The sequence below is a fragment of the Sapajus apella genome, unplaced genomic scaffold (genome assembly GCF_009761245.1).
Source record: "Sapajus apella isolate SASKATOON/1434 unplaced genomic scaffold, GSC_monkey_1.0 scaffold8, whole genome shotgun sequence".
Lineage (NCBI taxonomy): Eukaryota > Metazoa > Chordata > Mammalia > Primates > Cebidae > Sapajus > Sapajus apella.
Genome location: NW_022436948.1, coordinates 22,992,513 through 23,009,985, shown reverse-complemented (window position 1 = coordinate 23,009,985; position 17,473 = coordinate 22,992,513). Strand labels below are relative to the sequence as shown.

General features: G+C 29.7%; 1 protein-coding gene across 2 annotated transcripts in view; it reads left to right on the top strand.

The window, feature by feature from the left end:
* The window catches only part of NCAM2 (neural cell adhesion molecule 2), a 540,885-nt gene extending 523,819 nt beyond the window's left edge, over window positions 1-17,066 (top strand). Inside the window, exons 17-18 of one of the 2 annotated variants that reach the window (XM_032277132.1) lie at window positions 8,245-8,364; window positions 11,498-17,066. In XM_032277132.1, coding sequence (XP_032133023.1) covers window positions 8,245-8,364; window positions 11,498-11,609 — 232 coding nt within the window. In that variant the 3' untranslated portion in view covers window positions 11,610-17,066. The remainder of the gene's footprint in view (window positions 1-8,244; window positions 8,365-11,497) is intronic. The other variant, XM_032277133.1, reaches the window with a different exon arrangement.
* The last annotated feature ends 407 nt before the right edge of the window (window positions 17,067-17,473 follow it).

The following is a 17,473-nucleotide window of genomic DNA, read 5'->3' as shown; positions in this document are numbered from 1 at the left end:
TAATACCATGAGCAACTTTATGCCAATAATTTGATAAACAAAGTGAAATAGAGAAATTCCTTGAAAGGCACAATCAGCTAAATGTCACAAAGGAAGAAACAATCTAAACGGATTTGTATATCCATCAAACAAATTGAATTAATAATTAATAGTCTCCCCAAAGAAAGCACCAAGCCCAGTGTCTCTGGTGAATTCTACCAAATGTTTAAACTTTAAATTATATCAATATCTATATTCTGTTTCTAAAGATAGAAACAGAGAGAATGTTTTTTAACTCACTCTGTAAAGCCAGCATTACTTAAATGCCAAAACTAGACAAAGATATGACAAGAAAACTACAGGCCAATATCTTTCTAATCTTAGATGCAAACACCATTAACAAAATATTAGCAAATCAAATCCAACGATTTTATAAAGAAACTATGTATCACATCCAAGTGGGATTTATCCCAGGTATGCAAGTCTGATTCAACATTAAAAAATCAATATAAATCCAACACATCAAGATAATAAAGAAAAATCATAAAATCATATTAATAGATGCATAAAATCATTACACAAAATTTGATACCCATTCATAATGAAAGCTTTTAATAAGTATGAGGGAGGAACTTTCTGAACTTAATAAAGGATATTAAAATTAACTACAACTTACATTATTCTTTACATCTTAGTGAGTAACAGAAGCAGCCCCAACTAAGATTAGGAACAAGTCAAAAATATCCTCTCTCACTATTTCTTTTCAGCATTATACTGGAAGAACTAACTAAAGCAATAAGACAAGGCAAGGAAATAAAAGACATATTGATTGGGAAGGAAGAAATAAAATTCTCTTTGTTTGCAGATGACATGTTAGTCTATGTAAAAAGTCTAAAAAAACTAACAAATATAATTAATGATTATAGCAAGGTTGCAGGATAAAAGATTAATATACCAAAATCAATTAATATGCAAAAATAAAAAATATACCTGCAATGAACAAGTGAAATTTGAAGTTAGAAACAAAATTATTCCTGTCATTAGCAACCCACAAAATTAAATAATCAGGTATATATCTAACAAAATATGTACAAGATCTGTATGAAGAAAACTATGTAACTGATGATAAAAAATAAGAATGAAATAAATGGAGAAATATTTCATGTTCATGAACATTAACATGACTCAATATGGACAAGACTCAATATGGACAAGATGTCAGCTCTTCCCAACTTGATCCAGAGAATCAATGTAATCCCAACAAAATCACAAGTTATTATGTGAAAATGACAAATGGATTCTAAAGTTTATTACATAGAGAGGTAAAAAGACCCACAATAACCGAAGTAATGTTGAAAGTATAAATTTTTAGGACTGGCACTATCTAACTTCAATACTTCCTAGAAGCTACAGTAAACAAGACAATGTGATACTGGCAAAGAATAAACAAAAAAATTAATGGAACCAAGTAAAAACCCAGAAATAGACCCTCATAAATATACTCAAATGAACTGACATTTCACAAAGTAGTTAAGGCAGTTCTATGGTGAAGAGTTGTTATTTTCAACAAATGGTACTGAAACAACTGTAATCCATAAGAAAAAAAATGTATCTAGATGCAGATATTATGCCCTTCATAAAAATTAACTCAAAATGTAATATCAACCTAAATGTAAATCAAAAAATTATAAAACTGCTAGAAGAAAACATGGCAGATAATCTAGGAAGCCTTGGTTTGGGTGATGACTTTTTGGATTCAATATGAAAGCACATTCCGTGAAAGAATTAAGCTTGACTTCTATAAAATTAAAAATTTATGCTCTGCAAAAGATACTGTTAAGAGAATGAAAAGACAAGTCACAGAATGGGATAAAATATTTGCAAAAGACATATCTGATAAAAGACTATTATATGAAATTTACAAATAATTCTTAAACTCTATATAATAAAAACTGCCCAATTGGAAAGTGGGCCAAAAAACCTAAAATAGATTCCTAATTAGAAAAGATACACAAATAGCAAATAAGCCTATGAAAAGATATTTCAAATCCTATGAACCAGGGAAATGAAAATTAGAATGAGCTACTATACCACTGCAAGACTATTAAAATGGTCAACATTCAGAACACTGACAACACCAATTGTGGATGTGAAGCAACAGGACATCTCATTCATTGCTGACGGAAATGCAGTGATGCAATCACTTTGGAAGACAATTTAGCAGCTTCTCAAAAAGATAAACATGCTCTTACTTTAAAATTTATCATTTAAGCTCCTTAGCATTTACCCAAAGAAGTTGAAAATGTATGTCTACACCGAAACCTGCACACTGATTCTTACAGAAGCTTGTTTCATAGCTGCCAAATCTTAGAAGCCATTAAGACATCCCTCAGTAGAGGAGTGTATAAACTGTGGTAACCCCACCAATGGGATATTATTCAGCACTAATAAGGAAAGAGCTATCAAGCCATGAAGAGACATAGGGGAAAGTTTTTATTATTACTAAATGAAATAAGTTTTTATTATTACTAAATGAATTAAGTCACTTTACTAGATTATTACTAAATGAAATAAGCCACTTTAAAAAGACTACATACGTTATAATTCCAACTATATGACAAATATAGTTTTGCTTTGGCAAAAGCAAAACTTTGAAGACAGTACAATGATTAGTGTCTGCACATGTTGGAAAGAAGGGAGGAATAAGTAGGTGGAGCATAGAAGATTTGTAGGACAGTAAAACTATTGTGTATGATAAAATAATTGTGGGAAAATGTCATTACGAATGTTTTCAAACACATAGAATGTACAACCACAAGAGTGAACCTTAATATAAAGTACAAATTTATGGTAATGATATGTCAGTGTGGGTTCATTGGTTGTAACAACTGTGCCACTGTGGTGGGAGATGTTGCTAATGAGTAGGCTATGCATGGGTGGGAGCAGGGAATACATAGGAAATCTCTGTGTCTTCCTCTCAGTTTTGCTATGAAATTCAAACTGGTCTAAAGGAAGTCTATACAATTGAATTTTTAAAATTTTTCTTTGTAGTTTATAAATGCTGGGCATCATAGCAGATTGTTTTCCTTATGTTAAAAGAATTATAATGTATATAGTTAATAGTTTGTAATAATGAATATGTGAAACAGGGAAAGTCGAAAGACTAAAATAAAAAGAAAAACATTAATAAACTAGGTTTACCTTCTAGTGGACATATTCACATATGTGCCTAGAAATATTTATCACTACTCCATTACAACTCATCTATCACCTGAAAGAGTGGCTACTGTACTAAATTTCACTGATCTAAATAATAAGAAAGAAACAAAAAGAATCATGGATTTTGGGGGAAAGTGAATATACAGAATAAAATTGATAAGAAATATAATTATATAATTTCTAATATTCCAGAAAAAGAGTTATATACTTCAGCAAGTTATAAACCCTGGGAAAAAATGACACAGAGATTACAAAAAACGAGTGAAATTTTGCTTTTGACTAATTGGCATATTTGAATCATTTTCATCCCTTCTATAATATGTAAAATGAAAATATCATGGTTGATTCATAAAAACATAAGACCAATGAGGTCTTGGATGTTCAGCCCTAATCTCCCTTTTATTCATTCCTTCTTACAAAAGTATCACAACGGTAGGTAGGGTCCAATGGTTATTGTGAATGAAATATTATGTAAATACCGCTCCTCAATTTTAACTATATACATGGGCCCAAACTTGAATCACAAGCAATTAATCAGAAAATCTGAAAAAACAAAGAGAATATGAAGTCACATGATGATCTCTCCTGTCCAACGCAGGTATAAGGAATATGAAATTTTCAATATTAACTTTGATTTGGGATGTGTTTTATTTGGATTATTTTTGCATTTCCTTCCATTCCATTTAAGTTAAAAACCTTTGCAAGTAAATTATTCTACATAGTAGACTTAAATTTTTTATTAATTATGCATTCTGAAATAAAACATAGAACACATCAATATTTTAAAAACCTTAGAGCCATATTTGTATTTTAAGGTAACCACAGCATACCCTTTTACTCTTCCCTTTTCTAAACTGATCATTCTCAATGCTGTCTTCATGATTTATTAATTGCATGAAATCCTTACATTGTGGCAGGGTGTGCTTATTAATTAATCAATAATATTACCTCTCATGATATACCAGATGACATCTGACAGGGGCAGAGTGCATGGACATTTACTTTCTCTAATGTGGAAACTGTTTCTCTCTCTCTCTGTTAATATTAATAAAACATAACATAGTATTAGTTTAAGTAACTAAATGTTTTAGTTACAAAAGCGGTACTAACATATATAATTTATATTTAATTTAATAAGGTCACCTTTCATGGTAGACTGGATGACATTTGACAGGGGCAGAGTGCATTTAGACCTTTACAGTTTTAATGGGAAATCTCTCTCTCTCTGTTAATAAAACATAACATCTATTAGTGTTTCTGTAAGTAACCAACTATTTTAGTTTCAAAAGTAGTGTCTATATGTAATTTTATATTTAATTTAATACAATTATATATAATTTTATTTAAAAACTCAAAAATCAAAGAAATGTAAAAGGTAGAAATCAAAGTCCTTAATCAATACTGATCCTATTTGCTGCCTTCTACATAAGCATGAACAGTTATTTATTTCCTTCTCAATAATTTTCCATGTGGTCTATAGTTTGTAAAGAAATAATATACTAGGATACACACACAGAGAGAGATATTTCTGTGTACATATGTATATACGTATATAAATTTTAGCAAATTTATGTCATCTAGAAGTGCAGCTTCAATAATTTTCCATTTCAGCAAATAAATCTCTTCCTCATTCTTTTTATGTAAGAGTAGTATCCCATAGTGTTAGATATAATAATGCATGTATCTACTCCTTTACTGTTACAATTTAGAAGAAACTTTCAGCATTTTTATAATGGACTGTTCTGTTTTGAACATCTATATACATAAATTTTGTAAATATACAGTAAGATACTAGATGTAGAATGGAGGGCCAAATTGAAAAATGCTGGCAAATTGCCCACAGAAGTCTATTCAATTCACAGCTGCAATAAAAGCAGAGAATGCATATGTCCCTACAGCTTCTGTTATATTAAATATCACCAGTTCATTGCTGACAATCTGATAAGTAAGAGTTTTTATTTTGATGTTATTTAAGATTTGCATTTGTCTGTTTAGGTCGAGTCTGTGCTTGTTTCTTTTCTTTTTCTTTTTTTTTTTTTTTTTTGGCTGCTTTGTTTTAATTGTCTTTTCGTGTTCTTTACATATTTTCATACAATTATTTAACCTTCTCTCTTACTTGTCACTTATATGATGTGTCCTAATTAATTTGATTTTGTGTTCCTTCCAAATATTTTTCTGTGTGATGCTATAGATTACGTGAAAGTTTATATTTTTGTCTGCAAGTTGGTGAATTTTATAAATTTTTTCCATGCATTCCTGGATAGTGATGGCAGGTAACACGGAGTGCTGCAAATGCATCAGCTTTTATAAGTAACCTACAGGAATTAGTTTGGTACTATTACCATCTTCATTTTATTAACTAAGCAACGAGGGATGGAGAGCTTTATGCAATGAGTTAGTGGGAGAGCCAGCTAATTTGGTTCTGGGACACCTCCTTCTAAACATTATGCTATGCTTGTTATTATTTTCTATTTAATAATCAGTTATTAAATATGGCAGGAATTTATATAATCTTAACCAGTCTATACACTGTCAAACTTATTCACATTACATTTTGTGACAATTTTGACCAACTATTGCTTCATTTACTCTTTATAATTCTACAGACAGTATTAGTAAGATTCTGATATTACTTAATATAACTTACCATGGATGGGGGATTAGACATGTAAATTATGTGTATTTCAAATATACTCAAGTAAGATTAAGTAAAACATTCACTTAATAATACTTATGGTAGTTATTGTAATATAAAAAGTTAAAAAATAACCTAAATGTTTGTCAGTTGGCCACTGGTTAAATGTGTGGTGATCATACATACAGCAGCAAAGTATGCAGCATGATAAAATAAGAGGCAACTCTAAATGTCCTTATATAGATTATAGCTAATAACCAGTGTTAATTCAAAAGGCACTATTATATACAATTAGTATATTACCATTTGTGTAAAAATAACTACATGCATTTTCATTCACATGTGCTGGTATCTGCATAGAATGTCTGGAAAAAAATTAATGTAACAAAATCTAAAATTAAAACAATCACTGAAAACAATAAAAATTGTAGAGGCTATAAATTGTTTTCTCTTGGTAATCTTTAATTTCCTTTCAGCAATATTTATTTCATTCTTTTTAATTTAAAGATATTTGTTTGTCTATTTATTTTTAGCAAGGAAAACAATAAAATCAAAATTTACTACTTCTGTCTGCCTTGTGCCTTTTTCACATATTTTTGTAAAAATTGTTAATACAAGAGAATGTTTGAATCATTTTCTTGCTAGGAATCATCAATAACCACATTTTCACTAATAATATCATCTTGTATGTCATCACAAACATGGTATCATGCAATTTTTTTTAAGTAATCAATTGAAGAATAATAAAAACTAACACACAGACAAACAAACAACATTAAGATCCAATGGTGATGGGCTCTTCATCTATCTTTACTAATTTTATATATCTTACTTACTTGGGGACCCCTGATCAGAGAATGTTGCTAAATGTATCTAAATCACAGTCTGTTACTGACATCTGATATTCAGAGCTAAAAATTTCTTTATTCACTTCTAGATTTTCTTCTATTTTTATCAACGCTATTCTTCAAATTATGATGCAGGTGTATGTGAGATACTTACATACTCATAAGAGCAGCAATATGTAACTGTGATCTGATCAAAAGTATTTTATATCCTTAGTATTAATGTCTGTATAAGTCTCAACATTTGTAGAGTCTGTTCAGTCTTTGGCCCATTGTAGATTTGTTGTTTGCAGGCTTTTGTTTTTGTGATCCTAGTTTACATGCTTTTTAAGAACAAATTTTAATGTCCTATATCCACCATTATGATAAGAAATAATGTGTTTATACATTTGTCATTTTCAGAATGTCATACAGTTGGAACCATAAAGTATTTAGTCATTTCAGACTGCCTTAATTCCCTTAGTAAATATATTTAAAGTTCTTCTATAGTAGGTAGCTTATTCATTTTTTATTAGGAGCTATTTCCAATTTTACTGATGGACCACAGCTTATTTATCTATTACCTACTATCCATTCACCTATTAAAAGACAAGTTGATTACAATTTTGGCAATTTATAAATAATGTTGCTGTGAAAATTCATATAAAGACTGTTGCATGAATACAAACTGAAGTCTGCAACCTCTCCTTAGTATTTTTTGTTTTGTTTCTGCACCTATTTGAAATCTTTATTTGGAGTACCTCTTTCCCAAGTCTTCTATCCCACTTCACTCCTTGTCATCACCAAATAACTTCCTTGTTATCTCTTTGTGGTGTTGTTGTTCAGTTTTGAGACGTGAAACTTTGTAGTAAGTTTTCTATTTTTTATCAATTATAAAAATTTACATTCACTGTCACATATATTTGAAGTTTCATAAAGATGATATTGGAATATGAAGTTATAATTGAGGAAGTATGCATGTATGTTACAAAGAATATATTATTTAAACTCTTGGAAAATGTGAATATGTTAGAAGTCAATAATGTTACAGGTAAGATCTTTTATACAAATTGATCGACATATTTAAAAGCAAACATAACACATACAAATTTTGTCTTCTAAATTTTCAAATAAAAGCAACATTTCTGAAATATTTCAAATGCTTTAAAATTTTAAAATATATTTCCAAGTTTTAATTATTTTAAAAACGTTTTAAAATATTTTGATATTTTAAAATGTGGCTAGTGATGGAAACAAAGCTACTTAATGCTATACATTTTATTAACAAAATATTTTCACTTTTTCCAAATAGAAAGCGTACAATAGAATTTAAAATGTATACCAATTTTACAAAATAATTGATACTGTTTTGATCAGAAAAAGATATCTAGACAAAATGAAATTTCTTTTTTTCTTTTTCTGAGTGATAATGAAATAAATTTAAATGCATTTCTCAGTGGTTTTCTTAAATTAACCAAGTTGGGTTTACTTGGAGGAAGGTAAAATTGGGGGATTTTAAACTGTATTTGTTCCATAATGCATCATTTTTATATTACACAGGTGAGATTTTTTTCTTTATGTTTCTAGGAAAGATGGGTCAAAAGAACCAATAGTGGAGATGAGAACAGAGGATGAAAGAATTACTAATCATGAAGATGGGAGCCCAGTAAATGAACCAAATGAAACCACACCACTAACAGAGCCTGAGTATGTAGCTTGGAATGCTTACTTATATTCAAATGGGTGTTGGCATAATGATAACACTTTATTTTTTTTATTTTTTTTTTTTTTTGGGACGGAGTTTCGCTCTTGTTACCCAGGCTGGAGTGCAATGGCGCGATCTCGGCTCACCGCAACCTCGGCCTCCTGGGTTCAGGCAATTCTCCTGCCTCAGCCTCCTGGGTCGCTGGGATTACAGGCACGCGCCACCATACCCAGCTAATTTTTTGTATTTTTAGTAGAGACGGGGTTTCACCTTGTTGACCAGGATGGTCTCGATTTCTTGACCTCGTGATCCACCCGCCTCGGCCTCCCAAAGTGCTGGGATTACAGACTTGAGCCACCGCGCCCGGCGATAACACTTTATTATTGTTTATATTATGTATTTAAATATTAATTATTTGTAAAAGAATTGTGCTTTTACTTTTTCAATGAAAGTACATGTGAATGTCTAAAATCCATTTTCTGTTGAGACTTTTTCATGAAAATTTTGTATGAATGTGAAAGTCTGTTAAACCATATATCTATAATTTAATGCAAAAGTATAACGAGATAAGTATCTTACAGCATTGAGATTTTCAACAATAGTCTTTCTTTAAAAGATTGTGTTGTTTTCACTTTCAAAATAATTATATTTACTGAAATAAAGACATGTCAGGAAATTTGTCATCACTTTGAATATAAATGTCAGTGTAATATATGCAAGGCAATTTTAAAATAAATAATATTTGTACAGAGGAGAAAATAACATTAAATTGTTTATCATTGTAATGTCTATGCAGTAAATGATGCTTCGTCTCCATTCTTTATGTTATTTATTTTTGATAAATAAATAACATAAAGAATGGTTATTTATTTATCTCTAATAGCTCTATTAAAACTGTAGTATATAACAAAACCTGTAAAGATGAATATATTCCTAGATTCCTGCACAGAACAATTAGAATAATTCAAAGCAAATGCATTATTACCAAGTTGTAATAGTAGTATTCTGTTGGATGTGTGTGATACTAAGAAAACCATGGTGATCACTCACTTCTTTACTGTGCAGCAAAACAACTTTTTATTATTTTTCAGAACAAATATTAATTTTTATACCATCTAGTATTTTCTTGAAGAGTATACTGATTTAGGTTTCTCATCCTAAATCAAAGACAAAATGTCACAGGTGAAGAAAATGATTTTCTTTTCACAAATTCCCTCTATCTGCCCACAAGGGATTGAAATAATTAATATTTACACAAATACAAAGTTCTACTCTATAAAAAAATTTTAATATAAATCCTCAAGCCAATTTTAGTGATTGCATTTAGAGATCATTACAATCTAAATTCAAATTACCTGTATTTGATGTGGGTTCTGTATTATCCCCTTTAGAAACAAGAGGTATACATGAAAATTAGTTATGAATATGCTCTTGGTGTGGGCTATATTTTGAGAAAAAAGATAGTTTAATAACTACTCTATGTCTCAGTTATAGAAAATAAACACCAATACAAAATAATATGATTAATGGTAATTTTAAAAAATTTTACCTAAACATAAGTGGCAAGAAATTCTGTACACAGAAACCAACTATCAATTTGGTGAAAATGCTGGTTCATTAAAAACAATATATAGTTCATGAGTGGGAGATATATTAAGAATTATGCTAACTTTCTATCAGAACTCTAACTTTCTCTACATTTTGATGCTAAAAGTGACACATTGCTTTTGTAATCTTTTATTGTCAATATTTTTAGTACCTGTGAATGGTAAAAAGGAGTAACTGAGACTGTACTATTTATAACATATGGAAAATAGCTGTTCTCATTGGTACGATGTTTCTTCATTCCCAGGAATGGATATTACTAGTTTTGCCTATAAATTACTTTGACTGCTTAGCTCTGCTGGCTTTGATATGCAAAATGTTTTACCCGTCTCATTCAAAAATATAAAATAAATCCGAAAGGAACTAGCATAGTAACTTTCACTCCATCATAAAATAGTAAGGTTAAAGTCACAGAGATGGATTTGAATACTATTTCTAACTTAATTTTTTTGATGTGGAAAAAGTATGTTATTAAGGGAGAAAAATTCACCTCTAAATATCATGTACTCAATGGTAAACAATTGAATTTGCAAGTTTTTGGAAAATCTAGAAAGCATAATTAATTGACATTGAAGTAAGGTTTGTGAGGCTGTCTTGATGTTAAGAAATAAAGTCATTGCTTCATAAGTTACAATTGCAAACAATTCAAAAACTGTGTTACAAATTGATATAAAAGTGACAAGAAAAAAACAATAATGAAGAGAGACAAAGGAAAACATATACAGTAAATATTAAAAAGTGAGCAAGTCCTAAAATGTGTTCATTTGCATTAAATTTAAGGAATATTGTTAATTCTTGTTAATTTGCTCAGTTTCTGAATTTTATTTTTTTTATTTTAATTTTTTTGAGACGGAGTCTCGCTCTGTTGCAAGGCTGGAGTGCAGTGGCATGATATCAGCTCACTGCAACCTCCACCTCCAGGATCAACTGATTTAAGGCTGATTTTTGTATTTTTAATAGATACCAGGTTTCACTGTGTTGGTCAGGCTGGTCTTGAACTCCTGACCTCAAGTGATCCACCTGCCTCAGCCTCTCAAAGTGCTAGGATTACAAGCATGAGCCACCATTCCCAGACTGTTTTCTAAATTTTATGTAATAGAATATGACAATTATTAATTGTTTTCACTAGAGAAAATTTAGTACTAATAAATCACATAATTGACATTTTAAAATGTTTTGGCATTTTACCTTCCAAAGCATGTAATTATATTTTTGATATCAACACCTAGTTACCAAATCTAAGCCACCCTTTAGTGAACAACTTAGTGCATCTAAACCTATAAATATATTATTTCATTCATCTTTCTGCATTATGTTTTTAACAGGCCAATGTAATTGTTTTTATTTTCTTTTAGATCAATTTTTAATCTATTTTATATTATTTTAATAAATTTAATTTTTCCTAATTATTGTAGCATATTATTATCATATTATGGGGGCATAGTTTCTCTACAAAACAGTAACTTAAATGTTAAGGTACATCTCATTAAATACCTCAGAAAATGAAGCTTATTATTTTTTATCTTCCAGAAAATTGCCTTTAAAGGAAGAAAATGGGAAAGAAGTTCTAAATCCAGAAACTATGGAAATTAAAGTTTCTAATGACATCATTCAATCAAAAGAAGATGACAGCAAAGCATAACAATATTACAGGGGCTTGCTTGAACAACATTACAAAGAGCATTTGGATTGCAGTGACCCTATGACCAAAACTATTCCATTGACCTTAATTTCTTGGGAAACTTCTAGCTTGGAATAGCTTGTACACATATACATATGATCAAATACTCCTGCCCATGGTCCACTCCTTTGTTATTGTTGTTGTTGTTGCTGTTGTTGTTAATTTTGTTAAGAATTTCAGTATCGAGACCTGACTGGCACCAACACTTGGTTATTCAATTTGATTCTATGCCTGAAGTACTGGAGTATATTATATGGCTAATGTGCTCTATTTCTTAAGAACTATATTTAATACAACCAACAAGTATATTTTAACCTCTCTAACAAATAATGGTCAAGGAAAAAAGAAAACAAAACAACAACGTTGTGAGCTACATGTGTAAGAATGCCCTGCATGTGTATAAGTCCTATTCTGGGCAAATAGATTTTTAAAGTGGCTTTCAACTTCAAGTGAAGGCACTTAATAATGGTTACTCATTTTATCAGGGGAATTTCAGGGAAACTAGGCTTGAAAGAGCCAGTTATCTTTAGCAGATATTAAGAGTGGAAAACTTTGGAGAACTCATTTCAAGTTATGGTTTAGTGCTTTTTCAACATTGATTTTTGATAGGCTAAAGTGCCAGATCAAAATTGTTACCCATTTGAAAGAATATTAGTTGTATATAAAATTAGATTAGAAAAAATTTCTGAATCTCTATCTCTTTATATATGTCCTATTCATTCACAATGGATTACACAAAAAAATTAATGTATTGCGAGTGAAATAATATTGATTTCTGCCCTCAGCTTCAAATAAAGTAATTTGAAATGGGAACAGTATCAATATGGTGTCTTGATATATTTATAAATATGTGATTATCGTTTATTTTTTAAATAATTTATCAAAAAACAAGTCTTTAGTGTTCAAATACTTCAAATCATATCCTCAGATATATTTTTAGCCCACGGTTTTATATAGTTTTTGAGAACTAATTTTCCCACTGTTATTGGTCCATCATTAAATGTAATTGGCTAATGGAAATTAAAATTTTAAGACTGAAAAAATTAAGAAGAAATTATTTAACTTTTTAACGTGCCATAAAAGTATAAATGATAAACAATTAAATACCACTATGTGTTCTATTCTGGATGTTCTAGCTAGAAGTTCTTTTAAGATTTTGATAAACAATTTTGGTTGAAGACATTCCTTAAATATTCAACACAAACTTTCTAATATCTTTTGTCAGGATTATACCAGAATAAAATACTTATTAACTTCCAAGCTATGCAAGCTCCCAGAGATAAGAGTGAAATATGATTTAACTTATATGTAAGGTTTTTAAAAGTGTTTATGATTATAAGTATTTGGGAGCAGGTTTATTAACCGTGAGAGCCAAAGGTTTCTTTAGGCCCTGTAACATTCAGAACCTTTGGTGTTTCAGGTGGTGTTATAGCTCAAATAGTGACAGGATAGGGAATGTGTTCCAGTGGAATATTGGAGCAATATTTAGCATTGCAGAAACCTGCTTTGGACTTGTCTCTCTGTAGAGATAATCTGATGGTTATTAAATGTAAAATTAAGGCAACTCATGAATATTTTTATTTACCAAGTGCTTGAAACTGTCAGCCAAGGAGAGACAACTAAGTAATTTTATACAATTCCTCACTTTTCTGGATACAGCAGTGCAGAATATGACCACCTACATTTGAAGGCACCAAATCATCACAGTGTCTTTGCCATAAATTGCAGGGTTATAATGGTAGAATCTCTCCTTGCTTTCCAGTTTGGCAGATTCTAAAGAAAAGAGCAGAATTTTTGTGCCTACCTAAGAATTTGAGTAGCGTCTAAACAAACAAATCAGTTAGGTCATTTTAACTAACTTGATTATCCAACTGGTCTTTGACAGATTTGACTGTTGCTATTTAGTTTATGTTTGTCTGATCATCCAGTTTGCTTTATTTTGCTGTGTTTATTCTGTTGTTCGTTTTGTTTAGTACCAATGTACTAAAACTAGGTCAAAATACTTGAATTAGTTTGTTTGTGCAAACTGTACAAGCTTAGTAAAGTGTCCATGAAGCAATAGCCATGAATGCTAATTATTTCTGAATATGACCACATGGTTTTAGACTAATGATGGTAAAAGAATTAGGATGACTGAAAAAGTCAATTAGCATGTTTACTATTGTTATATTTGTGCTTTACTTCAAGAGTGCAGAAATCATAATAAATAACAAACTATTTTTGTGTTTTCTCAATTTGACATTTGTTTCTCTCATTTATTTGGATTTTCCTTGTAAAGAAATTGACATACATTTCATATATATATATATATATATATATATATGTGTGTGTATGTATATATATATATGATGTTAAATTTCCTGCCACTCATGTAGAGTAATGATCTGAAATTAATAGATAATCTGAAACTAATTATAGTCAGACTGTTTCAAGTGCACTGTTTCAGTTGCCCGAGTGGTCCTTACCTCTTGTCCTTGAAATCCATGCCATGCTGAAGCAAGGCAATACTGTGATAAACTATTTATTTTAATATTTCAATGGAATGCTCCAAATTATTTATAAAAGTTTCAAAATAAAAGATGGCTTGTAGTAAATTGTAAAATATGAGTAGAACTGAAATAACCTGTTTCATTCTTATTCTAGATTAAACATATACATATAACCGTATAAATGTTATTTTTATTGTCTGAGAGTACCCTTAAGTATTACTATAAAATGTCAAAAAGATTGACTGAACATAAATACTGTTAAAATAATTTGAACCCTATGATATTTTAAACCAAGAGGCAAAGATATCACCAAAAACTTGGTATTTCTTGATAGGTTAGGTGCAATTAGGCAGTGACAATCTGTATTCAACAACATATAAGACGAAAGAGTAATATCAGAATTTTAACACATATTTTGTTTTCAAAACTGGCACAGATTAGTGTGTCAACATATTTTACAATGATGTCAAATGAATTTAATTAAAAATTGTATTTTTAAAGATTATTTATTTTTTTTGTGGGGTAAGACATTGCCATTCTGTTGATACTAATGTCTAACATTAATGTAATGTTTCTTAAGTTTTCTTTTATTTTTAATATTAATACCTATAAAAGCATTTTTCAAAGGCTGTTCGATCCAGCAAACTTCATATGGATCTTAGTCTTTGAATTAAATATTTATATAAACAGATTTTATTAACCAAATTATTTATTTGTGTGCCAGCAATTAATTGTAACTTTGTAATCGTACCTTTGTTTTATGGTTCTTCTTTTAAATAATTAAGATGTATTGTGCCTTTTAATTAGCATGACATTCTGCTTTATTAACATAAAAAAACTACAATTAACATCATTATAGTATATTTTGTTTAGACCTGAGATACTCAGATGATGCTCTCTTATTTACAGTCAGTAAATAAGTTCAATTCAAACTATTTTACCTTGAATATAAAATCTAAATATAATAAACTACACTGTATAATTTACTTTATGTCAAAACAATTGTTTTTATACACACACATGAAATATTCTAATTTGTTCTGTATTGTTTTTCTAAACAATAAATACATTCCAGATACTGTGGAATTTAATTTTCCCAGCTGTTAAGATAAAGACAACAGAAAACTTTTGAAAATCAATCAAATTGCTATGGTGTCTCCTGGGTCATCATTATTTCCATTTGTGTGTATTTTGTTTAGAATAATAAATTAACCTTTAGTTTTGGGGATAAAATTATCACTGATGAAGATATGTAAAGCTCAAGTGGTAGAAATAATATTTTTCATTAGCTAATTTAGGAAATATTGGAATAGCATATTAGAATTATTTATGAGGTTCACATTATTCTTTTTCACAGAAAATAAGGTAAACACTGAGTTAAATCCCCCTTTCAGTTTTTTTATAATCATATCCATACCCACAATCATTTATTGTGCTTATTCAGCAAACTTTCTGAGTATGTGGAAATATTTTTAACAATAAGTTGGTTGGCATTATTTATCTCTAGAAAGAAAATATTTGCATCTGTTTATTAACCCTTTGAAGCACTAATACTTAGCCACATTGAAATTGCATATGGATGTATTAATGTAGGCTGAAATTAAATTGTGAATGGTTACAGACATGAAATACTTCAATCTTAAAAGGTAAATTTTCAAAAAATTATTTTATTCATGGACTTAATAATGTCTTAATATGAAACAACTATATGTGTAAATGAGAAATTTATAAAAAGACCTCACATACAGTAGTTGTTGAACAAACATAATTTCCTTCCAGCCCCCACCTTTCCTTTTTTAAAAAATTAAATTTATCCATGTAGATGCAGCTATTTAACATTATATAAGAATGCTAATAGATTAATTATTTCTTCTCATATAAAAGCAAAGAATTTTATATTATATATAATGGTAAATATTTATTTGATAACACACTTAATATTCTTAGAAAAATAGTTTATTACTCGCTTTAGTACTTTACCTATAACATAAATATATTATTTGATATTACCTCTTTAAATTTTCATTTTATACACTTTTTGAGATTCTGGCCACACAACATTCAGAATTATTGCCCCTGTAAATTTAAATATTGCGACTTATTTTTTTCTTTTCTGAAATAAAAACATGTATCTTTGGCATCCGCTTTTAGCCTCCCATGGAAGACAGTAAGCAAAACAATCACTGTTGGAGAATTTCAATCACAACCTGACATAGGAGAGTAGAGAAACAGAGAAATGAACAGATCTAGAAAGGCAAACTGAATTGCTACATTTGAAATAGCTAAGGACCTGACTCTGAGAAGTGCTAGACCAGGAACGACTAGGAACATTGCTTAGATGAAAATTATGGCCCATTACACTGATGCAAAGGAGAAAAGAGTGAAACACAGAGGAGAAAGTTAACAGAGATAGAACCCATGATTCAATTTTACAAATACTTTTTTTAGAGAACATGTATAGTATAAAACAAATGATACTATCAAGAACAAACCTATTTGTTCCAACTCTTAAAGAAATATTCATGGTTTAGCATTTGCCTCTAAACCCTGCTAGAAATATGTGAAGTTAGAAATAAAGGGTTTAAAAAAAAATAAAAAACTTTTTTGGTATGTGAACTCTATGCTGTGCTTAGTATGTACTAAAGCATACTATCTTTTATTTTCTTTAATTTATATATTCCACTCAAATTCTATATTCCTAAGTTAGCTACCACAACTTTTTTTATTGTTTCAATATGGTATGTCCCTATGAAATGCTGTATATATATATGTCTAAACTGTAAAAATTATACTGCAAATGTTGAAGTTTTGTATTTATGAGAGACATTGAAAGTATGGCTTATAGTATATCAAACTTGTCACACTTCACCATTTGTATATTAATAGTAAAGATACTTTTACTTTAATAAAGTGTTGCATTTTATGTTTATTTTGAATAACATTTCTGCAGTGAGCAAGATTATGGTTATTCAAATACTTTTGTTTTTAAGACGTTTCCAAACATATATTTAGATATTCTAAAGAAGGGGATGCTTTCTGCCATCTTGTCCCACAATGAATTACAATTGGCTTCTACATTGAGCGGAGCTCAGATAAATAAATGAATAAACAGTTGGTTTAGAGCAGTAGTTGTCAAAATGTGACCCACTAGAGTGGCATTACCTGGGAATTTGTTCAACATGTAAATTTCTAGACCTCAGCAGAGACTCCATAAATCAGAACGTTCTAGGAGAGGACCAAGGTAATTTGTGTTTCAATAAAGATTTCTGGTGTTTCTGATGCTCACCAAAATTTGAGATCCAATGGATTGGAGACACATTTTTTTTTCATTTACTA